The 26,607-nt window shown below is 44.9% G+C and overlaps 1 protein-coding gene across 3 annotated transcripts in view; it reads left to right on the top strand.

Annotated features, from left to right (window-relative positions):
- The window catches only part of MYO5C (myosin VC), a 95,199-nt gene that overhangs the window by 40,755 nt on the left and 27,837 nt on the right, over positions 1–26,607 (top strand). For 2 of the 3 annotated variants that reach the window (XM_049104235.1, XM_049104236.1), the window contains exons 13-32: positions 717–842; positions 3,077–3,160; positions 5,772–5,906; positions 6,335–6,432; positions 7,574–7,660; positions 8,139–8,250; positions 9,045–9,256; positions 11,418–11,583; positions 11,911–12,057; positions 13,917–14,081; positions 15,358–15,451; positions 17,803–17,866; positions 19,859–20,039; positions 22,135–22,228; positions 22,534–22,597; positions 22,684–22,764; positions 23,626–23,806; positions 24,566–24,688; positions 25,463–25,556; positions 26,216–26,279. In XM_049104235.1, the coding sequence (XP_048960192.1) occupies positions 717–842; positions 3,077–3,160; positions 5,772–5,906; positions 6,335–6,432; positions 7,574–7,660; positions 8,139–8,250; positions 9,045–9,256; positions 11,418–11,583; positions 11,911–12,057; positions 13,917–14,081; positions 15,358–15,451; positions 17,803–17,866; positions 19,859–20,039; positions 22,135–22,228; positions 22,534–22,597; positions 22,684–22,764; positions 23,626–23,806; positions 24,566–24,688; positions 25,463–25,556; positions 26,216–26,279 (2,372 nt within the window). The remainder of the gene's footprint in view (positions 1–716; positions 843–3,076; positions 3,161–5,771; positions 5,907–6,334; positions 6,433–7,573; positions 7,661–8,138; positions 8,251–9,044; positions 9,257–11,417; positions 11,584–11,910; positions 12,058–13,916; positions 14,082–15,357; positions 15,452–17,802; positions 17,867–19,858; positions 20,040–22,134; positions 22,229–22,533; positions 22,598–22,683; positions 22,765–23,625; positions 23,807–24,565; positions 24,689–25,462; positions 25,557–26,215; positions 26,280–26,607) is intronic. The other variant, XM_025472768.3, reaches the window with a different exon arrangement.

The raw sequence follows: 26,607 nt of genomic DNA, 5'->3' as shown, positions 1-26,607 counted from the left end.
CACAGGCCAAGGCAGCCTCTAGGAAATATTTGTACCTCCTCTACACAGATGTTCGCTAGGTGATCACTATCACAGAGCAGCATGCAGGAGTCATTTGGACACAATGGGGTATTCACTGACCCGGGGCTGAATATCACTGATTGCTTCCATATCACCAGTATGAAGAACAAGTTTTGCAACTAGCTTTGTTTGAGGAAGTGGTTATTCAATAGCCTGTAAAATGGGAAAAAAAAAAAAAAAAAAAAAAAAAGCTATTTTCCTGAGACGGAGGCGAGGTGGGGAGCACTACATTTAGGTTATTCGCCTTTCCCCATCCAACTGAGAACAGAACTCACATTCATGTAATGGAATCTATGCTATTTTTTCCCCTAAACCTTTTAGACTTCTTTGGGAAGAAATAATAGGAATACTGCCACTTTGCAAAAATAAATTTCTTCACTCTTGAGTCACTCTATGTCCATTTCCTTCTAGTTTATAACATTTTGTTCTTCTAAAAGGGCATCAATATGTCTGTTTAAATGACACTCTAAAGACTGTTGGGATCAAGGACAGACGTGTACCTTGAGCTGCTCTATAGAAAGGAGCCGCAGATGTAAGCAGCTCACTCTGAGGCATCAGTTCACCTTGGTTTGTCAGAATTAGAACTTTTCTGTGCCTCTATTAATCTCTCATCTCTACTTTTCTTCCCTACTATTTGGTTTGCTTTTCTCTTGCAGTTACCACAAGGAACTGATGAAAACTGGCTTCAAAAGCTATATAATAATTTTGTCAACAAGAACTCTTTGTTCGAAAAACCCAGAATGTCAAATACATCCTTTATCATCCAGCACTTTGCTGACAAGGTACAGTGAGGGTCTGGAGCAGTGCTGTCTTCCCTGGAGCTGGTGTGGTTTCCTAGGTGCAGCTAGAAGCCGGGGACTTCTCTGGCCAGATTCAAGCACACTTGGCACGTAGCTGTGATGAAGGATACGTGTGCATGTGTTTAACAGTTTTTAATTTGTTTTTATTACAAAATATGAATTTCAGCTGTACTGCTTTAAAGATAAGTCTGCTGCTAGTAGACCTCATTTCTGATTTTGGCTTTACCGTGAATTCATTAGTGTCTTATCAGTTTTTTTCCTCTATGAAATTGTCCTCAAAACAGCATAATTGTTTTCTATAATGAAAGCTATATCTTTTTTTTTTTTTTGAGGTTTTCTTTCTTTATTACATTGTGGTATATGTTTTACAGTGGTAACATAGGCTGGCCCAAGATGTTGCTTTTTCTAGGTGATCTTTATTTTCTTCTTTATAGATCTATTATTCTTTATTAAACATGTGACTTTAATAAAAAGAAGAAGTTATTTTAAAATTACATTACAGAAAGCTTAGGAAAGAGGGAAAAAAGAAAAATCACCATCACCACTTGCCATAAACATATGTTTCATTTTGTTTTCCTTCCCTAAGAAACTCCTGCCCTTAGCAGTTGGGTGTCACCCTAGGGGCCTGGTCAGTGCCTTGGGATCATGGGAACAGTGCTAGTGCTGGGAGTCAGAGTATTCATTGTGACTGAGATGGCAGGGGAGGGGACAACAAGCTAGAAATTCTGTGATGAACTTTGTGGACTAGAGGAGCACTGTAAAAACCTGGTAGCATTATTGATTCCTGCAAAGATGCATATGAAGTGAATGATAATATCTGAGGTTATATTTTCTAGTTGTTGTCTTTTGCAATTCCACAGCTGGGATCCCATGGGGGAAAGCAGGGGAAAAAAGGTATCAGACTTTCCCATACACATATGGGATTTACTTCAAGACCCTCTTCATGGTACTTGGTTTCTGCACATTTAATTCTCTCACCCCTGGCACTTCTAAGAAGAACCTCTTCAAAGCAGCATTTTGGGTGGACTGCAGGTTGGTAGGGAGAAACCACACGCACTGTGAGATTAACTTAGGTTCTCAATTTACTTAGCCAGGGAAATACAATGATTTTGAAAGTGAGACGGCTGTGCTTAGATGCAACAAGTCAGCACATTTTCCCGCAGCCCCCAGAGCTCCCAAGAGAGGCACCTGTGACTGTGCCCACAGATGGTCTCCCTGGATCAGGCCAGCTCTACATTATTATATCTTTGCCCTTTTAAACCAGAGGCTCACACCACCAGCCTGGAAGAATCTATACAGCAATCCAAGGTCTTCATTCACCAGGGAGTGTTTACACACAGCCAGAGTTCCTGGTTCTTAACCCAAACTCTGCACAGCAAGGACCCTTCCTCACTTAAGGGAACAAAGCAAAGTACTTGCCCATGGGTCTGTGAGCACTCTCTCTGCCTCCAGATTCCAGAATCTGCTAAAAGCCTGTTGATGAACAGTCATTAAAATTTTATTTTAGATGTGTTTTCTAACCTATGAAAAATATATATCACATAATAAACTATGTAACCCAGAGGCATAAACTTTTGGAGTTTGAATATTTAAGCAACTACCCTGGATATGTTGTTTGAGGGGTTCAAGAAGCCTCATGGATCAGAAAGGGTTGTGTGGAGTTTTTCGAAGCCAAATTCAAGCAGTGCAAACATTTACCCACTATACTTGATTCTAAGGGCTTCAGTGGCCCTTGAACACTCTGCGATCAAATGGTCAGATATTCTTTCTACCATATTAATGCTATTTAGGGAAATATTTCTGTTTGAACACAAAGGGCAACACTGAGGTTTTTTCCTCCTCCTGATGGCTTCAAAGGCAGAGTGAACCCCAAGCCAGTTCTTAGACTTATGTGTGTATTGACTGCACATATCGCAGGGAATGACCGGTCACCTGTGGCTAGAGGGAACCCATAGGTGAATACCGAGTGATCAGTGGCTAGTGAAAAATCCAGGATTGGGAAAGCCTGGCTCTTTCCATCAGATGACATATTCCCAGCTTTGAAGGTTTTATATAAATGATTTGCTGTAAAAAACAGAAACTGAATCTCTTTTTAGAAGATTGCCTTTTTAGCTCCTTCATTAGTCATTGTTGAAAAAGAAAAAGAGAAAAACTATGATATTTAGATGCTGTTTGCTTTTCTTCTTTGGAAATAATTAAATCCTTTCTCTACATAGGTAGAATATAAATGTGAAGGTTTCCTTGAAAAGAACAGAGATACCGTCTATGACATGTTGGTTGAAACCCTGAGAGCAAGCAAGGTTGGTAAGGTCCCTAAGAGGTAATTAATGTTATTCCTTATGTAACTTGACACGGACCTAGATGTTCATCAGGAAAGAGTAAGAAGTATGTGGGCGTGTGTACTGTCTTACAGTGGCAACCTGTAGCTCAGACATAGAAAAATAACTGTTTTGGAATTGGGACTAAAATATGTATCAAGCTTCTGAAAGCATCCAAATAATTATTCATTAGATACAAAATCAGAAATCAAATGTGTGGATACCAGAAAGGAAAGATAGCTAATATATAACCAGTTAAAGAGCCACAGTTCACATTTGATTCATTCATCCACAGATATTTATGGAGCACCTACCATGTGCCATCACTGGTCCTAGATTCCTGATGCAGCAGTGAACAAGGCAGTCAGGGTTCCTGCCCTCGTGAAGCTCACGTTCTAGAGGGAGTAACATACCCTAACCACATAAGTGGCAATGGCAGGTAGTGCTAAGCACATAAAAGAAACCAGGGCAACACAAGGAGAGGGTGACCTGGGGAAAAGGGTGCTGGTTCTGATGTGCAAGCTCCCTGAACCCACAGTTCTTTATGAGAAGTAGTGTCACCAAAGGAATAACTTCTGTTTTTTTCTTTTCCTCTTCGAACATTTCCTTATTAACATTTGAAAATAAGAATATTCCATACGTGGGACGCCTGGGTGGCTCAGCAGTTTAGCAAGTGCCTTGGGCCCAGGGCGTGATCCTGGAGTCCCAGGATCGAGTCCCACATCAGGCTCCCTGCATGGAGCCTGCTTCTCCCTCTGCCTGTGTCTTTGCACCTCTCTCTCTCTCTCTCTCTCTCTGTCTCTGTCTCTCATGAATAGATAGATAGATAGATAGATAGATAGATAGATAGATAGATAGATAATCTTTAAAAAAGAATATTCCATACACGAGCCTTCATTTTGTAAATATTTGGTTAGATTGTACTTATTTTTCTTTTGTATGTATGTGTTTTTTAAGATTTTATTTATTTATTCATGAGAGAAACACACAGAGAGAGAGAGAGAGGCAGAGACATAGGCAGAGAGAGAAGCAGGCTCCATGCAGGGAGCCTGATATGGGACTCAATCTCGGGTCTCCAGGATCACGCCCTGGACTGAAGGCGGTGCTAAACCGATGAGCCACCGGGATTGCCCTATTTTTCTTTTTCTTTAAAAGATCCTTGATCCTAGTGTATGTTCTCATTCATTTGGGGAATATAAATAATAGTGAAAGGGAATATAAGGGAAGGGAGAAGAAATGTGTGGGAAATATCAGAAAGTGAGACAGAACATAAAGACTCCTAACTCTGGGAAACAAACTAGGGGTGGTGGAAGGGGACAAGGGAGGGGGGTGGGGGTGAGTGGGTGACGGGCACTGAGGGGGGCACTTGACGGGATGAGCACTGGGTGTTATTCTGTATGTTGGTAAATTGAACACCAAGAAAAATTATTTTATCAAAAAAAAAAAAGATCCTTGATCCTTTGTTGATATTCAAGTATTTTGACAATTTCCCATATAAGCATGAGCATTTCTACTAACAGTCATAAGTAAGTCATAAGCATGACAACTTCAGTTATTAAAACCAATTTATGTTAGAGAATTCAATGTGGAAGTGGCCTGCATCTTGTGTACAAAATTAGTTGATCTAATTCACCAATTGCTTACTCGTCCCCAAGCATACCCTGGGGTCCAGTCTAGAAGATGGATGCAGATCACATGAAAGCACGGATGAGTCTCTGCTCAGCACAAAGGTTCTCAGAGGCGTGGGACATTCAGATCCACTGGTTTCACAGCCAGACATACAAGGATTCATTAGACAGGGATTTTCCCCCCACAGGAGATTGTCAGTGTCTGATTTAAAGGAAAAAAATGAATTTAACTCTAAGCAGATAAGACATTTAAAGAAGTAATTGATGCATGATAGAAAGTAATGAGTATCTTAGAAGACACTCACAAGTAAAGGATTTTTTCACTTAGAAGAAATCGGAATTAATTTGCGTTGAGCACAATTTTTTTTACTTTTTTTTTTAACATTAGTCTAAGCAAGTGCCAGAGATGGAGCTAGAAAATATTTTTTTTAGATTATTTATTTATTTATTTATTTATTCATGATAGTCACAGAGAGAGGAGAGAGAGGCAGAGACACAGGCAGAGGGAGAAGCAGGTTCCATGCGGGGAGCCCGACGTGGGACTCCATCCCGGGTCTCCAGGATCACACTGTAGGCTGAAGGCAGGCGCTTAACCGCTGAGCCACCCAGGGATCCCCTAGAAAATATTTTAATAGAACCCTGAATGATGGGTAGAGTTTGGATGTGCAGGGATGAAAATGTGAGGTAGGAGGGAGGAGATTCCTGGTGTAGAAACAGCATACAGACCCAGGTACCCACATAGACATTTGCACAGATTTACCCTCTGTTCATATTCCTGGAAAGAAGCCATGTGTCATCCGGAGGAAGGACAGTCCCCTTCTGGGATTCAGATTTGGCTGTAGAGATTGGTTGAGACTGCTGACCTCATCTTACCTGGGGTTGTAGTGGCCATTTACGTGGTTTGCATCAGCTGATAACTGTGAGTGAACACCTTTGGACATTAGAATCCTCTCTGTTCTTTCCAGTTTCATCTCTGTGCCAACTTTTTTCGAGAAAATCCGGTTCCTCCTTCCCCTTTTGGTTCAGCGATCACAGTTAAATCTGCAAAGCCACTTGTCAAGCCAAACAACAAGCAGTTCCGGACCACAGTGGGGAGCAAGGTACCCAGAAAGTATCTGAGGGTGAGGGGGCCTGGGGCCTAGGCCAGACCACCCCCGGGAGCCAGGCCACAGTAGTGCCCATCTTCCAGGCCTGGACATGGGCACTGAGCTGCTTCACATCCAGTACATATGGAAGTACAAAGAAAGGCCACAGTTCATCATCATCACACCTCAGCCTTCAATGTTACATGCACCTGAGCAAACCACATGTTTGCTAAGTTCCCTGCTATTTGGGATAATTGGATATAGGATATGCTAATAATCATAGTCATGGATTGAAATCTTTCATAATAGATGTTGAGACATGAAGAAGTTAACTTTTCTTCTTAATTTACCAATGTTGGGCCTTCCTTTTTTTTTTTTTTTTTTGGCCTCGATCTAAGCATCAAATTTCAACATGACATCTGTTCTCTGACCTTGTTTCCTAGTTCCGCGGCTCTCTGTACTTGCTCATGGAAACCCTCAATGCAACCACACCCCACTATGTCCGATGCATCAAGCCAAACGATGAGAAATTACCCTTTGAGTAAGTGTTCCTATGCAGTAGAGGGAAAACACCAAGGAGGTCATTTCTGTCACAATGTTGGAGAATTTGCTTATAATTCTCTTGCACTTCACTGTTTCTGGGTTTTTTAATGATTCAGAGCAACCCCATCCTTTACATAAACTGTTAGCCAGCACAGTGCCTCTAAGGAGGCTAAACCAGCTTGTCTCCAGGATGAAGCAAAGGGGCTAGCTCTGAAAGAATAGTCTGCAACTAAGGTTTGTGCAACTGAGAAAGCCAGAGCGTTTCCTAAGTTCTAAGAATAATTTGTGTATAGCATGGTGACTATAGTTAATAACACTCTATTGTGTGTTTGAAAGTTACTATGAGAGTAGATCCTAAAGGTCCTCATCACAAGAAAGAAACTGTTGTAACTATGTATGGTGATGAGTGTGATCCAGACTTACTGTGATTGTTTCACAACATGCACAAGTACCGTGTCACTGTGTTGTACACCTCAAGCTACTATGATCCTGCCTTTCGATGATAACTCAGTAAGAAAGAAAATGTGTTTTTTTAAAGGAAGGTGGTAGAGGAACAGAGGTTTCACCCTCAAATACAGCATGAGATGAGACTTGCTCTCCGGGGCCCCCAGGAAAGCCCCCAGACTAGGAGTGGGCGTTGCAGTGTCTTTGAGCTGGCTAGAGCTGAGAGGGGTCTGAGGAGTGTGCACGGTCCCTGGAGGTGGTGAATATGTGTGGGGGTGCCCACCAGGGGCTCAGACCTCAGCCAGGGGGTGTCCCATAAAGGTGATTCTAGCATCAGATGGGCACTAGGACGACGCAGGCGGGAATGTTTCTTCCGCTCTGGGTGTCATGCGAAGCTGACATGCATCAGCTTGTCACCGAAGGCCATTCCCCGCGAAGTCTCCCTGCTTCTGCTCTCTGAATCTGTCCTTTCCCCACCACTTCAGTCAGCTTCCCAAACTCTTCGCAGAGCTGCTGTTCTCATCTCCCCTGCAACAGGTGTCCGTGGAGTAGCTGCTGGGTGCCTGGTGTGGGGGTCCCAGAGGCGGACCCCACTCCCCCGGGGCGCACACTCCCGGCGGCTCTGCTGCGCTGCTCATGGGCATGTTTGTCTGTCATCATGGCTAACACGCATCCTAACACACATCTTCTTTCAGGTTCGACTCCAAAAGGATTGTTCAGCAGCTGCGAGCCTGTGGCGTTTTAGAAACGATTCGCATTAGCGCGCAGAGCTACCCTTCCAGGTTCACTGTCACTCCTTGCTTCCGGGCCGGTGGGGTGGGGAGGGGGGATCTTCCCAACTTCAGGCCTCCTGAGAACCAAGGGAGCGGCTGCCAGACTTTTTGTTAGATACTTGCATAAGATGCCCCCAAGATGCCCCCCAAGATTTTTCCCACTGTGCTTAGGGCGACCGGTGGCGGTGTGAGGGATGGGGGCCCCCCCGACCACCCCATCCCCCATTTCCACTGCCAGTGACTGTCTCCAGCTGCCTCCCCACTGCTCCTGGGAGAGGGAGCTGAAGGGGGGTACAGCACAATTGGTGAGGCGAGTGTTAGCAGAAATACTGCACGGGGAACACACAGGTGTACTCAGGGCGAGGTCAAAGGTCAGCACCATCACCCCACCAACTCCACCCCACCCCCACCCCATCAGCAGTGGGATCCACAGACAGGCCACACTTCCTCACTGCCACGCCGCCTCAGATCCTGTTTGACTTTACAGGTGGACATACATCGAATTCTACAGTCGCTACGGTGTGCTCATGACCAAACAGGAGCTTTCATTTGGTGATAAAAAGGAAGTGTGCAAAGTGGTTTTACACAGGCTCATCCAGGTCAGTCTTGCTCAGCTTTTCGAATGACGGGCTCTTATGAAGATGCCCACCTTCCAAATATGTTTCCCTACCTGCCTGCCTCAGGAAGTATTGCCATGAATGCCAAAGAAGAAAGAAAATATGCCCCAAACATTTGTGTGCTGAGATCAGAGCAGACACATGGGCGTACCATCTCCTGAGAGCAGGTGTCACCATAAGGGACCCAGACTCAAGCTCTGACCTCCACTACAGTCCTCCTCTCCTATGTTGTCTTCCCACGATCTAAGGAGCTTTGATGGACCTGGCTTAGAGCACCTGGTCAACTGACATGTCTCTACCCCAGGGGGGTCCCAGACAGGGCACTCTGTGTGGATTTGGGTCATTGCTGCAGCAATGAGTTGTGATCAGAAGGAAGTGGGGATGGTGGTACCATGGCCAGAAAAGGGGTGGTGAAGACAAACCGAAATGAAGACAGAAGCCAGGCCTTTCTAGGGTCTACTCTAATTGTAGAAACCACACATGAGAAGCTGAAGCTCCCCAGTGGCCCAACTAAGAATCACCAAGCATGCACACACCCCTGTCACCTCACAGACAGATCCCTGGACCTCAAGTCCATTTCTTCCCCCAGTGGCTTTAAACAGACATCCCAAAAAATAAATTTTGGGGTCATGATCAGAATTTTTCTGTTTTATGTCAAGGAACAGATGCATCAAAATAACAATGTTTTGGTGTCTTCGAATCTCTAAGCATCTTTTCCAAATACTATAGAAACTCTGAAAGATTTTATTTCTGATTCTCTCATTTTTCTCTTCCAGGATTCTAATCAATACCAGTTTGGTAAAACCAAAATTTTCTTCAGAGCAGGACAAGTGGCCTATTTAGAGAAACTCCGACTGGATAAGCTCAGGCAGAGTTGTGTTGTGATACAAAAGCACATCCGTGGCTGGCTCCAGAGAAAAAAGTTCCTCCGAGAAAGACAAGCTGCCTTGACTATCCAGCAGTACTTCCGGGGCCAGCAAACTGTGAGGTATGCTGGAGCCAAGAAGGGGCAGAAGCGGTGAGGCTCTCTTGACCTCTCACCTCAGGGGGAGGGGCTTGTCAAGGACAAATGGCCTTTGTCCTTGAGAGCCACAGGTGTGTGTGTGGGTGCCCTCCCATGGCGGCCAGGAGCCTGGAGATGAGAAGGTCATGTCCTTAGGGCATGTAGTGCTGACTCTGCCTCCCATTCCAATGGCAGAGATGACACTTAGGACCCTGAAGAGAGGAAGCTCCCATCAAGGTTTTGCTGAAGAAAGTCAGAACCTCAGTGAGACCAGGTAGAGGGACTGGACCCCTTTTCTGTGAGAACTTAAAATGCCTAAGACAATCAGGGTCCTGGTGAAGCCCCTAAGTTAAGACACCATGAGTAGCCACTGGCCAGCCTACCTGCAGATCGTGGGCTGGGAGGTTGGGGGGCAGGTCACACCTGAGGGGATCCCTGGCAAGGCTCTGCAAGCAAGCACAGAGCACCTCCCAAGGGGATGGCTGAGTGGAGGGCAGTCCTACCCCTCACTGAGTGCCCCCAAGAGGCTATGCTGGGCTGGCCAGTGAGACAGTATGCTCCGCGGACAGCACCGTGTGCTAGTGTGTGTCTGCACTGCCTCCTCCTTGGCTGCTGTGAGGATAGCTGAGAAGGCAGCTGTGTAAGGCTCAGGCTGTATCCCTGAACCTGACCTCTTCCTGAGCTTGAGGCCTAACCTCCAGCAACATCTGGGCTTCTTTATGCCTTCTTCTCAGCATGCTCCAAACTGGGCCTGCCATTCCACCCCAGGGGACCATCGTACCGTATCCGCAGCCAGTCTTGGCCTCCCATGCCCTGGGCCAGTCAACAGCAGCAGTCTCCAGGGCAGGAAAACCCAGGGCTATCTTCCTGCCCAACTCATGCCCCCTTTCTGTCTGGGAATCGCCATGACCGGACAGTTCTCCCCCTGCTTGCCTCTTGTGTCTGTCCCATCATTCCATTCCCACCCCCCTGCCCTAGATTAGGCCTCCACCAGCGCTTGCCTCATGGTCCCATAGCACAGCCTCCCCCTGCTGCCTGTCTTCCTAAAGCAGGCAGGGCCTGGTGGAGCCACTTGCCCTCAATGCCTCCAGTGACCCCTGTTTCCTACACTTAGTCTTTGACAGTGTTCAAGGCCCTCCATGGCCTAGGTGCATTCGTAGGGATGGAAGGTCTGGGAGGACCAGAACCTTTCTTACACCATAGTTGGCATTCACTAAATATATTTTTAAAATAACAAACGGTCTCTATTTTTCCAACCTCGCTATTTTTTTTCATGTGTCTTATATTCTGACAGTTACAGACAAATTCTCTTTTTCTGAATATTTCAGGCATTGTTAACCCTCTGTGTGTTCACTGGTCCTCAACTTGAAATGTCTTTTCCAACCTTCCACTGTTTACAGAAATTCCACTTTTCCACCAAGGGCCGGCTCACAAGCAGAATGATAGTTCTCTAAGACCTCTCTCACAGATCTTTTAGTAGTTATTTTATTTTTCCTCTTATCCCACCTGGCCATTTATAAGTCTGTCTGCTATGTGAAGTTGTTAACGCTGAAGGTAAGAACTTAACCTTCACCTCCAGTCCTTTAAATAGGACTTGACAAGCCTTTTCTGTAGGAGCCGAATATTTGGGCTTTGGGGGCCTTGCAGTTTCTCACAGGTATTCAACTCTGCTGTTATAAGCCATGGGTATTGTCCAAATACTAGGTGTAGCCATGTCCCTATAACGCTGGACAACACAGGTGGAAGGCTGGAAGGTCCCCAGGTAGTTTGCCAACCCCTGATCTAGAGCCTCTGGCGTGATTTCCCACAAGGCTGAATGAGCAAGTGCGATGCCAAAGCCCAGTTTTGTTTTCACATATGTGAGTGACGGTGGATTTATCGCCCTGGATGTGAAGAGTGTGTCAGCTGCCATGTTGTTCCCCTGGGCTGGAGCAGATCCACGTTCAGATCAGGGTGAAAAGGAGAGGTGATGAGAATGACTTCCAGTGGGCATTAGAGTCCATAGGTTTAGAGTTTAATGGGTAGATTTGCAAAACATTTGAATATTCCTCAGTGAAAAGGAAAAATGCTGTGCAAGCTCATCACTGTGCCCTAGAAGTCAGTGCTCTGTGGGTAACAGATTGACTCTGCACCCTTTTTAACCAAGGAAAGCTGTTACGGCCACAGCCTTGAAAGAAGCATGGGCAGCCATAATCATCCAGAAGTACTGCCGTGGGTATCTCGTCCGCAATTTGTACCAGCTGATTCGCGTGGCCACCATCACCATCCAGGCCTACACCCGAGGACTCCTAGCAAGGAGGAGGTATCGAAAGGTATGGCCGAGACCCCACACTTTCTTAGGCACGGGTTCCCCAGGGCTCCCCAGGTTATTTTTCACCAGTCACAGTGACTCATTGGTTTTCTGCGTGGAGACCTTCATAGACAGTAAGGAGACCTGTCTGTTCATATATGTCCGCCACAAGTAGGTTTGGTTATTATTTCAAAGCTCTAGGTATAGTGCGACTCTGGGGATTGATTACATGAAATTTGTATTTTACGCCGTGAGAATATTTTGGTAGTTGAATCTCTCAACGTTGGAGGAGTTGATGAGAGAAACAATTGGAAAGCCAATGTGCATTTCATAAAATCTTGTTTTGAAGATGCTGGAGGAACACAAGGCAGTGATCCTTCAGAAATATGCACGAGCGTGGCTGGCCAGACGCAGATTCCAGAGTATCCGACGATTCGTGCTCAACATTCAGCTTACTTACAGGGTCCAGCGTTTGCAGAAAAAGCTAGAAGATCAGGTAGGTGTTCCTAATGCATCTCTCATATGCACTTTTTCTAACAGATGTATTTTGTCCTGGGCCAATTCCTTAGCGAATGGGCTTAAGATTTATGCCTGTATCAAATAGTTTACCTGGACCACTTGATCTAGAAGACAGAAGTACACTGTAAAGGGCTACTACATGTTGTTGTATAGGTTGTACACTGCACAAGGGCAGCTGCCCAAGAGTATAGGTGGGGCTGAAATCCAGCCATGCTTGCTTTGGCCAAACCACGTGTCCCGGTACAAAGCTGGGCTGCCTTGAGGCAGGGGTGCCTTTTCCTCATCTGCACAAAGATGTCTGCATGCCATGCCAGGCTCCCTCAGGACTGTGTGCTCAGAGGAGTTGTTACTTTCTAATTTGCCCAACAGTCTATATGGTCTAACTGCAGCCCTGCCAGTCTTGGGGAGAGGGCTCATACTGTTCCCACCGGTAGGAAACAAAATCCACATGCTCTTAGCCCATGGGGAAGGGCTACATGCAGTACCCAGATCTCTAAAACTCATTCCTGGACCTGTCCCAAATAATACCAAGGTTCTCCCAGGGTAAGCTTGAATCAGCCACAAGTGGTGATGCAGGAGTCCTTAGTAAGTGGACAAATGTGCAAAAAATTGCTGCAGGTTTTGATGCAGTTTCTCCTTTATTGTGCTCTTGGGTGACAGGCCTGCATGTTACGTGGCTTGTGTAAAACAGCACCGAAAAACTTCCATGAGAGCTGGGAATGGGGCCCCTGGGGGCCCCAATGCTGCCTGAGCTCCATTCTAGGTATTTTCATTTGCTAAGGCTGCCATAACTGCCACAGCCTACGAGGCCTACACAACAGACATTTCTTTTGCCATGGTTCTGGAGGCTAGAAGGCCAAGGTCAAGGTGTTGGCAGAGGGGCTTTCCTAATGAGTTGTCTTTCCTTGACTTGCAGGTGGCAGTCTACTCTCTATGTGTCTTGATCTGTGTCCTGATTTCTTTTTTTTTTTTTTTTAAGATTTTATTTACTCATTTGACAGAGCAGGGGGTCGGGAACAAGCAGCAGAGGGTGAGGGAGAGGGAGAAGCAGGTTCCCCCCACACACAGAATAGGGAGCCCAATGTGGGACTTGATCCTGGGACCCCGGAGTCACAACCTGAGCTGCAGGCAGACACTAAGCCAACTGAACCACCCAGGCACCCCCCTAATGTCCTCGTCCTCCTCCTCCTCCTTCTTCTTCTTTTTAAAAGATTTTATTTATTCATGAGAGACACACAGAGAGAGGTAGAGACATTGGCAGAGGGAGAAGCAGGCTCCCCAAGAGGAGCCGGATGTGGACTCAATCCCAGGACCCCGGGATCACAGCACGAGCTAAAGGCAGACACTCAACCACTGAGCCATGCAAGTGCCCCCTCCTCAATCTCTTCTTATAAGGACAACAGTCATTCTGGATTAGGGCCCACTGATATGACATTGACTCATTTTACCTTAATTTTGGATTTAAAGACCCTATCTCTAAATATAGCCATATTCTGAAGGACTGAGTATTATGACTATAATATATGAATTTGGGAGGTACAGGGGATACAGTTCATCCCATAGCACTAGGGTTGTCTTGGAGCTCCAGGATCAGGCTGGTCCCACACCGAAAATGCCATCAGCCCAAGAAGTTTGCCAGACCACATCTGCCTCGCTATTTACCCTGGGATGAAAATGCTCATATGTGCCATTGTAATGATAAATGTGATCAGTATAAGTAAAGCTCTGATAGATTTAGATACCATGTCAAAGGTTGTAAGAGGCAAATGGAGCAGCTTCTTTATTTTGGATAAACCTCTTAACATCTGCTGGTTTGTTTTTTTTTTTTTCCTCTAGAACAAAGAAAACCACGGGCTGGTAGAGAAGCTGACCAGCCTGGCCGCTCTTCGGGCCAGTGACACGGAGAAGATTCAGAAACTGGAATCAGAGCTGGACAGAGCAGCTACCCATAGGCACAATTATGAGGAGAAGGGGAAGAAATACAAGGCTGCCATGGAAGAGGTCTGTGCTCGTTGTGATTATGGAAATACATGCAAGTCTTTCCTTGCAAGAGGTCAGGTCACAGCATTTTCCCACAAAGCAGATTTCTGCACAACAGATCAAATTTTGCTATCAGCTTCCATAACCAAAGGAAGCCTACCTTTCAGGGGAGGGGGGATCAGAGGCCTAGAGTCTGGGGGAAGAGGAGGAGGCTCATGCTTTAAGATGCACAACATAAGGTTTCCTCTTTTTTCAACTATGATGAAGTGATGAAAGCCCCTCCCTGGCTAGATGCTTCTTTCTCTTCTGGGATGATCTTGGTCCCCTGTCACTTGTCCATCTGGTGTGTGCCCTGAAGTATCTTCCCCAGAACAGCAGTGCAAAGTTTGGGGCGGGTTTTCATCTCTGTGGTGTAGTAGGATGAACAGTTGACAGATATCAGATGTCCTAGGCTCAAATCTTATCTTTGCTGCCATCTGGTTGGGCAAGCTTGGGCAAGCCACTTACCCTCTCTGATGTAAAATGGGAATAGCAAAAAGGAACCGACAGAGTCGTCGTTAGGATAAAATAGACAAAATAATTTAGCCAAGTGCCTACCACAGAGGCCTGCACCAGTGTGAGCTACTGTGTTCTGAAGCGGCAGGATTTACTACCCTCCATTCTCTGGTACTTTCCAGAGTCCTACAGCACCCAGGTTTGTGGCAGCCTGGAGCCCCAGGGCACCCTCCCCAACCCACACTGCCAGTCGCCAACCATCAGACCCAGCAGATGCTTTGCCAGGAGAACTAAAATAATAGAGCTTCTGTCATGATCGCACATCCTTCCTAAGTAGCAATACTCTTAACGTTCTCACCAAGCAGTTCTTTGATGACGTACAAAAAGAAGAACAACTGAGAATGTACGAAACCTAGTTTACCTTAAAGCTATTGAGTCTGCCTCTACTCCATTTTATATCATAAATTATTTATACCTATTAAATATATAAATACCTTGGCTATTGAAAAGCTTCCAGAAAAGATAGAGGCATTTTCTTGACTTTGAGGAGACCTTGGATTTGGTTCTTCCTCCTTGACTTTGGCCATTTCTGGACCAAGATGAGAACTAGTGTCTGCTTGAAGTCACAGGGAGCCCTTCTGTGTGAGATGGAATGCAGCATCCTGTGGTGGGCCGGCGCTGGCTGTCATCCATGATAGGAGCTGAGATGGATGGATGCATGGATGGATAGATAAAAATGCATCAAGGCTGTGGTGACAAAACTTGAACTTTTTTAAAAAGCTTCTTTTCCTCCCTTCACTAGAAATTGGCAAAGCTTCAGAAGCATAATTCAGAACTGGAAATACAAAAAGAGCAAATAGAGCTGCAGCTCCGAGAGAAGACTGAAGAGCTAAAAGGTAGAGCCCAAGGTGGCCCGATGCATGCTTCCATGTGCTCACCTGTCCAGGCATTCAGGAAATAACTAATGGGTGTGAATTGAGTTTTAGGTAGAATCCAGAATCTGTCATGTACTCATGAGAGTACAGTGAAATGAGATCATTTTTTGCCTCACAGAGAACAACTATATTTAAGTTGTGATAACTTTACCCTACAGACTCTTCTGCTTTATTTCCATCTTTTGTCAGATAGCTCAGCAATCGCTGCCTCAGAACCACCAGGGCCATTTGCAAAATATAGATGGTTGGGCCATAAGCCTGGAGCTCTTCCACCAGGAGACGGGGTGAGGGATGTGTCTGTGTATGGTACCGCCAGGGTGGTTCACACATCTATATTTAAAAAAAAAAAAATTTAGTGATCCTGATACACAGGATCCTCTGCTCTGGTTCCCCCTCCTCTGCTACTGCCCTGGCTCTGAGTGAAGGCCCTGCTGAGCACTTGAGCCATATCACCCTGGGCTCTCAGATGCAGACCCTGGGAACCAGCGGTATCACTTTCATTCAGGGGTGTGGAGCAGGCCCCCTTAGCCTACCTCTGTCCATCCGTAGATTTCCAACTCAAATTCTAATTGCAAGTGCTTGCTAAATCCCAATAGGAGCAGGAACCTGATGGTTCCTGACCAGATGGTTTAAATTGCCACATTTGATTATCTGTCCTGTCCAGAGATCTTTTCTGTAAGCTCTGATGGGGCGACAGGGTCGTGGGAGTTCAGGCCTGGGGATCTAGCGCACACCTTAGGCCCAGCAGGCAGGATTCAGGAACCCTAGGGGTTCAGGTCAGAGTATGGGAGAAACACATCAGTAGGAGGAAATTAACATCCTGAGTCCCGGCCAGCAGAACAGGAAAGGCTGTCCAGATAGTGCCAAGCCTGGGAGTAACCTCCAGCTACAGATAATCACACCCTGCAGCCAGTCTCAGAGGACTGATGATGTGAGTGGGGAGGAACACATGGAGTCAGAGGTCTCTGAGTAAACCTCAGACCTGAATTAGGGAAGCACTTGCCCACCTCTAACTTTTTTATTACAATATACTGCTCCTGAGTATATTTGTGCTTTCTTATAACTTTAAGTGGTTTTTCCTCACAAGAAAACTTAAATTCCTACAAGCGTGTCCTAAAAATTACATATTTGACAGCAATGACATGGTTGAGTCCATAATTTGATATTTCCTTCTAAAAAGTACCTGGAGGCTTTTAAACCCCTGTTTATAAACTGCTTATCCTGTGAGTCTCCCTACACATGGCCAACAGTGTTTTGTGAAAAGTACCAGCCTTCGCTTACCCTGTGACCTAAGGGATGTTCTCACACATTCCCCCTTTTTGAGATCCCAACATGGACACCATCCCATTGCTCCTGGGAAGAAAGTCACATTTGAGCAGCTCTTTCACCCCTTGGTAAATGGCCTGAGATGCAAGCATCAGAACTGAAGCCAATTCTGTGAGTGAATTAAAAATTGAAATTACATCAAATATGCGGGCTTCTAAATTAAAGCTTAAGCATTTTCCTAGTTTTTTTCTGGCTGACTCATGACATTCTGAGGCAGTCATTTTGATTCAGTGACATTTGATATCTATTTGACAAACTAATACCATTGGCCTTTTTTTTTTTTTTAATCAAGTAATTCAGGGCAGCTTTCATCACCTCCTCCCTGGGCTTCCCTCTGTGGTGGGATTCAGAAATGAGGTAGAGGTCAAGGATGAGGTATCAACTAAATACAAATAGAGATGTCAGGCTTTGATGGGTTACCCCCATTTTCAAGGGCACCTGTTGTGTGTAGATATGCTGGGAAAATGGGGCTGTCACGTCTTCAGAATGACCAGACCCCCAGCGATTATTGCCTGGCTGTCCAATGTCACCTCAACCTCACTCTGTTGTTAGAGACTCTTATACTAAAATGCACCAGCAGCTTTGTCATACTACCCTGTCCACAGATGAAGACAGACACACTTTATTATTTTCTTGGTTATCATGAATGAGTGGTTCGCAGCCAAGAGACCACTCTGGTTCCCCTCTCCTCATCAGGGGACATGTTTGGTGGTCACAGTGGTAAGACACCAGAGCTGCTGCCCAGCGTCCCACACTGCACAGGACAGCCCCCTCTCCACAACAAAGTATTGTCCAGTCTGAAGCATCAACAGTGCCAGGACTGAAACCCTGTCGTAAACTGGCCATTTTCTTCCTAAAACGTTTCTGTGTACTTTTTAATAATAATAATAATAATAATAATAATAATAATAATACATATATATGTATATGAAAACATCAAGGCATTGGTTTGCAGATATATTTCAAAAAACATTCTCTTTTCACAGGAAAAATGGATGATCTCACCAAGCAGCTCTTTGATGACGTACAAAAAGAAGAACAACAGAGAATGTACGAAACCTAGTTTGCCTCAGAGCTATTGCATCTGTCTCTACTCTTTTATATGTTGCCTCTCAGCTTGCAGATAGCAGGTCACAGATACAGGAAAGCTGGGGCAGGAGATGGGGTGTGTGTGAATGTTTTTAGGAAGTGAGAGACTCACATGTGTGAGAGCTGAGTCCCGCAGGGTGCACCTTTCAGACAGCACAGGTTCTGCAGCTGTGGGCGGTGGGCCCCTGGGAACTTCTGGCTTTCCCTTCATTGCTCAGACAGAAAAGGTCAGGCCCTGCTGTCCCTTTCAGCTTCCATCAAGTCCAAGCAGTAAAATTATTGCCTTGAAAATAAGCTTTCCTCCCTCCCCTGTGTGTTGTGTCTGTTAACTTGACTCTTGCCCCAGACAATAAGGGATGGAACCCACCTCACGATAGTAAAGGCAGGTTCCCAGGACCTTGTACTGCACCTGCCCCACCTTTCCTGTCTCAGTACCAAATTCTGTTAATCTGCAAAGACTGCAGTCTACACTCCCTTCTCTTCAAGAGTCAACGCAAAGCTTTTAGATCTCAAAGGAGGGATGCATGGCAGGGTGCTGGGGAAATACAAAATATTCCTGGCACATTTCTGTTGTCTAGAAGGCTCAGGGCTAGGTGGTAGGATATACAGCTTCCCTGTGCATTTAGTTGGCAGGAGAGCCTGGATCTTAGTAAGGAGCTGGATACCAAAACATTAGTGGAGAGAATGTAACTGAAGAGCATCAAGAGTTGACAGATACGTGTTTCCTGGTCCTGTGTGAGTAGGAGATTTTGCTCGTCACCTTGAAAATTTTATTTTTCAGTGAACTCTCAACTCTAGGAGAGGAGCTCAGTTCTTGGCTCAGTTCACTGTGACCTGGGGCCACTTGGGAACAATTATTTCAGGAAGGGGTTTGGAGAGGCAGGCTGAGGCCAGGTCACTTTGAGTTTCTTGCAGTCCTCATCAGCATTCATCTGTAGCTTGGTCTGATCCCGGGTCAGCTGACTCGAGACATTTTAGCACCTGTCACAACCCTCAACGGGCCTCCAGATGCCTGAAGTCTGTGTGTGACTCCCAACCAAAGTAGGTACAAGTCTGAGATTCTTTCGACATAGACTTCTGGTTGCGGTTTGCTTCTTTAAAGATGCTTTACTGGCCTCTTAGGAGCACAAAGTTGAGAAGCTTGTTAATATCTACAAAAGGAAACACAGACCTGCTGGGAATGTGACCCCCTTCCTGGGGGCTCTCCCTTTGTGCTATGTAAGTCAGTCATAAATGAACTGAGATGACAGCCTAGCAAGTAGAGTGGTGATCATAAAAACTGCTGGAGTCCCTAGGACTGCTTCTGTTCTGCTGGCCCCTCTGGGTTATGTAGGGCTGGTCTGGGTCATGTCTCTCTTTGGTTATTTTCTTCATCAGTCATCCCATATTTAATTGAGCAGCTGTCTCACAAGGAATTGGGTTTCCCTGGACTTTGGGGCACCTGGATTTGCTGCAGTTTATTGCAGAATGTTAGAAGGGCTGGCTCCTTTGACAGGTTAAATGGCTGTATTAACTTATTTAGGACCCAGTCAAACCCTTCTAGGATCCTTGGAACTCGGCAGGGGCTAGCACTTGGCAGAATGTGCCAAGGTCTTTGCCAAGGGAAGGGGCTCCTCCAAGAGACCACAGGGAACCACACAGAACTAGGGTGGCTTCTGGAGTGGAGTATCCCAACCCCACTGAGTCTTTGAGTTCAGCCTCCCTATCCTGTGTTTCCTCTGTGTGACCATAGTAGAGCCACATTTCTCAGAAGGTATAAAAAAATTTCTGTAACCTAAGGGGACAGGCAACAGTCAGCTAAAAATAAGGCCATTGTCTATTGGAAGGGTCACAGTGGATCCTAATTACATGTCTCCTTTCCGAGTCTCTTATTTTCAAGATGATGTATGGTTCTAATTCATGGTTAAGACTTGAGAAATTCTGAATTAGTTATTTCTTTTCTTTTGCTCCTAGACTTCTTGAAAAAAGTTTTGAACTGAAAACACAAGACTATGAGAAGCAGATCTGGTCTTTGAAAGAAGACATTCAAGCTCTCAAAGAGGAGAAAATGCACTTGCATCATCAACTAGAGGAAGAACGTGTCACCTCAGATGGCTTAAAGGGGGAGGTGGCCCAACTGAGAAAGCAGGCAAAGGTAGAAGGGGCTTTTCACTTGCAGATGAGCTCCCTGGCTCCGGTGGTCTTTGAGCCTCACGGAGGGAGCAGTTTCACACTCCCACAGGATCAGACATTTAAGAGCATCTGTGTAAAGGCCACAGTCAAAACGACCCTGATTCCTTCAGTTCTTCCAAGGATGAACTCCCAAGTTGCCTTTGACTTACCAATAGTTGCTTTTCATATTTTAAAAGTCCACTTTCTAACTCTTTTGAAATTATATGAATATGGTTTATGAAGTTATTCAAATATGTTTACCTAGAGAACATTTTCAAATTAAATTATAAATTGATTGTGAATCATTATTATACATTCCATCATGTTATATTTCTATAAATACCCGTATTAAAATTAAATTACCTTGTTATCAGAATCTTTTGTTTTAAGTTATTATCAGAAAATCCACAATAGTAATGATCCATGCTTGGACAATCGAGGCTTAACTGAATTCCTTCCCTACCAGGAAACACAAACTCGAATGTCCCTCTATTCTTCAATGCAAAACATTTCGGTATAAATTTGGAAAGCTTGTAAGCTTCCACTAAATAAATGAATTGCATGTTAGTAGAATATTAGCAAGATCATGTAAATATTCTCTGTAAATGTCATGGAATACCCACACGTGACTTAGAAGAACTTTAGGAATCACATCTGGGTCACCTCTTGACTTCACAAGAGAGCTGTCTATCTTCTCTGGGCCAGTTTCCTATTGTTTAAAAGAAGGAGTTCGGGGGATGCCTGGGTGGCTCAGTGGTTGAGTGTCTGCCTTCTGCTCAGGGTGTGATCCTGGAGTCCTGGGATAAGTCCTGGGATCGAGTCCCACATCAGGCTCCCTGCATGGAGCCTGCTTCCCCCTCTGCCTGTGTCTCTGCCTCTTTCTCTCTCTCTCTCTCTGTCTCTCATGAATAAATAAATAAAATCTTTGAAAAAAAAAAAAAAAAAGAAGGAGTTTGGACCGTGGGACCAAGGAGGACCACATATTGCTCTGACTGCTTCACTCTCAGGAGTCCCGTGAGGCTAGCATCGCATCATCTGACTAGTCTACATCTTGGGACATCACACAGCTGCTCTTGGAATGAGGCACCACTACTTGTAACTCACTTCGTCTTGGTAGCTAAAACTGTGGTCCAAACTCTCTGATGTGGTATATTAAGATTAGTCTGATTTTCACAGAAAATAAACATAATCAGTCTATAAGTACGTGCATGTATGACTTGGAACATTTGCTGAAACATTACCAAGAGCAGGGGTTTTGGATCGGACAGTCCTGGGGCCCCGTCAGCCCTGAGCATGCCATCTCACCTTCTGTAGCCCCAGTTTTCTCATCCATAAATTATCACCCCATCACCATGTGGCCTGTTATAAGGATTAGGTGATGTACCTAAAGTGATCGGTAAATTCAGTTAAATCTCCCTCTCATCCTCTGACGAAACTGGAGCTGTAGCCCTTAAACACTGAGACTGAGAAAAGATTAAGGAGGGCTTATTTCCCCACTGCATATCCCTCAATGCTATGAAAACACACACCTGTGATCCCTACTCAGGCTGACCTCACAAGGTAAATAAAGCAGAATACAACCTCTTCCCCACACCCTGTGCTCCCCCTCAGGACACCTAGTCGCACCCTCACAGCCAACTCCCAACCTCCTGGGTACCCCTGGCTCTGCTGTTGTGCCACATGTAAACCTGGCGGGAGCCCACACCCAATATTACGACAGTGGTGGCTTGCCCACATCCCTGCATCCAAGAGTTCATCATACAGTGAAAGAGAATTTAGCCTCTTCTGTTGGGCCCCTTTCCTCCCCACCCCACCCCAAAACTTAGTAATATCCTTTACAGAGTAAGGATATTAATTCTATTGCTGCAACCAACTATATCTGGGAATAAGTTACAATATTTTGAGCTGTTAAATATGCTTCAAGGCTACACTGTGTGGGCAGTGAAGTTTTAACAAGATTTTAACTGGGTGATGATGTCTTGGATAGACACACAATACCATAATAGTGTTCTCTTTGTCTGACATAAGCCATAATAGCTATTTTTTCTTCACCCGGTATGGTCATTGCTGTGATACAGACAATCTCTGAGTTTGAAAAGGAGATAGAGCTACTTCAGACACAGAAGATCGATGTTGAGAAACATGTGCAATCACAGAAACGGGAAATGAGAGGTAAGAAAAATATGAGTCATTGAGCCCATGGGTGCAGAAACAAGTTTATTACAGGTGTCACTGCTAAGGAAATGTATCCCTTGGTGTGAGCCTGGTTGGCTTGCTGTTTGGTTGGACATGTGGTAGGTTGAATAGCTGCTTGACTTCATAGCTGATAGGTTGGTTGGCTGATTGGTTGAATAGTTGTTAAGTTAGCTGTTGGTATGGTTAGCTGGACACTCTGCGTGAAATCTAGAGAACTAGGAATGGGAGAAGAGAAATCATGCAAAACTGTAATTTATACCAGTTCTGCCTTTTCCTCTCAGAAAAGATGTCTGAGATCACCAAACAACTTCTTGAAAGCTATGACATTGAAGATGTTAGAAGCAGGTAATCATTTTTGCGTTACCAGACATTTAGAAACATGTAGCACAGGAGTGAGATGATAGATTTTCTTACCCTTCCTTATTTTCCAGGCTCTCGTTGGAAGATTTGGAACATTTAAATGAGGATGGAGAACTTTGGTTTGCTTATGAAGGACTAAAGAAAGCAACACAGTGAGAAACTCCCCCCAGGGTTCTTTTTGCTTTTCAGAGATGATAGATACAGGAAAGTAACGAGTTTATCTTCCACAGATTTGACGCAGAGGAAACTCCTTATGGTGGGATGATCCAGTAATTACTGGAAATATTTCAAGAAATAAGTAATGAGTTTAATAATGAAAAAAAATATTTTTAGGGCAAACTTCCAAGTCCTAAAACCTGTAATCTGTGCAGGGAAAACTGATTATATCAAATAAGTTAGCCAATGTTGCTATAGACATAGAACTATGTTTAATTTTAAGGAATTTGCTATAATCTTTTATATACAGACATTATTTTTCAGAGAAATTTCAGGTCCACAGCAAAATTTAGCAGAAAGTATAAGGATTTCTCAGAGGTATCCCTACACTCACCCCACATAACCAGTATCAGTATCCCCCACCAGAGTGATACATTTGTTAAAATTGATGAACATCGTTGATCTGTCATTATCACCTAGAATCAATAGTTTACTTCAGGGTTTATTGTTGGTGTTATACATTCTGTGAGTTTGACAGATGCATAATGAATGTATATTTACTATTGTTGCATCATACAAACATATTCTTAAACTATGAAAGTGTAATTTTAACGTGTCTAAAATTTCTTACTAACTGCCTGTTAGTGCCACATAATTCTTCCTAACTAGCTAGAAGAATTTTATAATTCTATGTACCTAAGTCCATAGCCTGTCACTATGTGTACATAAGTAAACTTTACGTCCTTAGCAGGGCCTAAATTGTGAATTTTCGTAACTACTGCACATGTACATGCTCACAGTCAGCCGCACAGCAAAATAAAGACTATGTGGTTCATTTCTGACCCCTCCCCTGACAGCGTCTTGGAGAGCCATTTCCAGTCCCAGAAGGATTGCTACGAAAAGGAGATCGAAGCTTTGAACTTCAAAGTGGTGCATCTAAGTCAAGAAATCAACCACCTGCAGAAATTATTTAGAGAAGAGACTGACATCAATGAAAGTATCCGTCATGAAGTTACCAGGCTAACATCAGAAAACATGGTATGGTCTCAGCCATGGGCCCCGGGTGGCCATGTAATGTAGCCATTATTCTAGAGATGCCATTTGTTAGTGGGATAAAATTCAGTTTCCTGGCAGTAAACAATGGATTAGAATGTTTTCTAGGAATGAAATAACTGAGTCAGAAGATAAAACTATAAAATTACCCTGGGATGGAGAGCACTTTGATTTGAGAGTGGGTTTATTTACCATAGGATGGGTTCAAATTCTGTGATGTGTGTGTGTGTGTGTATGTGTGTGTGTGTGTGTGTGTGTTTAAATCTGTGTATTTTAAGTCTAGCCCTAACACTGTGGAAAGTGACAAAAGAAACCCCAAACACTAAGGTAGAAGGAGAATTCCTGAGTGGGGCAGGTGTTCGGGCCCGTCTCTCTGCTTATTTTCTCAAGGACTTCTCTCTTCTGTGATGCCTATTCTTTCCCTGAGTTTGTCTCATCCTTTCTTTAACTCAAGCCTGCAGCCATGGAGAAATGCTATAGAAATCTCCTGACTCAAAGAACATCCCTTTCTTAACCCCACATCACCTATAGCCACCACCTGTTTCTTGGGGGCAGCTGGCCAGGCTTCTCAGGGGCCACCTCACAGCCACACCAATCTGTCATGTGCACCGTGTGCACTGACCAGCTGCCTGCACATGGCTGAGCCCAAAGCATCCCTTTCCACCTCCATCTTCTCCCTCAGCAACATCTGGTGACGTTAATCATTCCCTCTTCCTCCCTCCGGTTTGTTCTGTCGCCTTGCAGGATACCACGCTTTCCTACAGGTCCTCAGCCCACCTCCCTGGCTACCCCTTCTCAGCTTTCTTACCACTTCCTTCTCCTCTGCCTCGCCTGAGAATATTAGGACATCTCTGGGCTGTGTCACAGGTGAGGAGGTGTGACCCTGGGCGCAGCAGGCATGTGGAGCAGGAGTTAAGGACCTTGTCTTTTTTAATCCTTTGGTTGAAGCTTTAATGAGGACCAGTGCAGAACATGCACCCAAATACACAATCAAGCAAGTATTCTTCATGTACACTTCAGAGAGGCACAGGTGTTTTTTAACTTGGACAACACGGGTTTTAAAACTTGGACAACAGGAAAACTGTTTACCTGACTGAGGATGGGCAGGAGTGACGTTTACAGAAATATGCAGATAGATGAGGACAAACTGGATCATTCCAGACCTCTACGAAAAGAGCAGTGCACTACCTGAAATTCATAGGGCATGGAGGGGCCTCTTTGAGACAATATTCGATATTCGTGTTCCTAGATGAGGAGATGATGTTTCTGGGCCTGGGCCGAGGAGGCTGGCTCACCTCAGCAGAGCCCCCCACACCCTCCCAGAGAGTGTACTTCCTTCTCCCCCAGGAGACCTTGGTCTGGGTCGGTCAGGACCCAGACCATGGTCATAGCCGCGTGAGAACCACTCCCTCCAAACATGCTGGTATTGCTTGTGGCTCTATATAGATCTTGAAGTAAAAAGCCATTAATGCCAAACCAGTCTAACGCCTTGGCTGGCCCTGCTGCACAGCTATACCAGATGTTTCCACTCCCTGGGCTTAAGCACCTAGACAGTCTAGTTTACTTCTGAGTAGCTCTGAGGTTTTGAAGTTCATAGACAAAAGTGTTTTGCATTCAAATATTTATAATTCTTCTCTAAAGATGATCCCAGACTTTAAACAGCAAATTTCAGAGCTGGAGAAACAGAAGCAAGATCTGGAAACCCGCCTGAATGAACAAACAGAAAGCATGAAAGGTAACTGAAACTGTCATGAAACCACTTCTAGAAAATGGATTCTCATGTCCAGGAAATGACAGAGAAATCATTATACCCAGGGATCTCGAACTCTGGTTCTCCAGGGGCCCAACCAGGTGACATAAATGTGAAAAGAGGGCTTTTTGGAGGGGACTGTAAGGTACACAGCATTCAGAGGTGCAGCAGCCTCCAAGCTCCATTGATTGTTGCCATGTGGGACTATTGGCCCCAGTGTCACTTGATATTCCTATTTGTAAGGAAAAGCCAGAAATCCAGATTTTTATGTGAAATGTCACAATTTTGGGATTATAGCTTGGGAAATAGTTAAACATCGTTCAGAGGGCAGCTTGGGTGGCTCAGCGGTTTAGCGCTGCCTCAGCCCAGGGCCTGATCCTGGAGATCCGGGATCGAGTCCCATGTCGGGCTCCCTGCATGGAGCCTGCTTCTCCCTCTGCCTCTCTCTCTCTCTCTCTCTCTCTCTCTCTCTCTGTCTCTCTTGAATAAATAAATAAAATCTTAAAAAAATAAATAAACATTGTTCAGAGCAAACAAAACCTCATCCCAGGCAAGAAACAACTTAGGACTGTTGAAAAGCATGACCAAACCCAAATCAGACTGCCATATGGATCCCAAAGTCATGACAGCTCTTCTCACGACAGGAAAACTGGAAGAATTGTCTAATCAGTTGAACCGCAATCGAGAAGAGGAGGGAACACAAAGAAAGTAAGTGTTAACGTGTATGTTCTTCAAGTTCATGCTCATGTAATGCTTTTCTTTTCTGGAATTGTGGAAGATAACCAAGATATGTTAATAAGGCAAAAAAGCAAGGTGCTGATTGAGGTATATATTACCATTCAGATGTGAAAGAAAGAAACACATATGTACACACAACACACACACGCACACGGGAGAACATATAAGAATCAAAACATTGCTTGGTTCCAGGGAGGGTAATTGGATGGCTGGTACACAGGGAAGGCGAGAGAACTTACTTTTCACCGTGTACCCTCTTATTCCCTTAGAATGTTGTGCCGCACACAGGGATTGTGTG

Source organism: Canis lupus, chromosome 30 (genome assembly GCF_003254725.2).
Source record: "Canis lupus dingo isolate Sandy chromosome 30, ASM325472v2, whole genome shotgun sequence".
NCBI classification, from domain to species: domain Eukaryota; kingdom Metazoa; phylum Chordata; class Mammalia; order Carnivora; family Canidae; genus Canis; species Canis lupus.
Note: the sequence above shows the minus strand (reverse complement) of the source record. Positions and strands in the feature narration are given on the sequence as shown.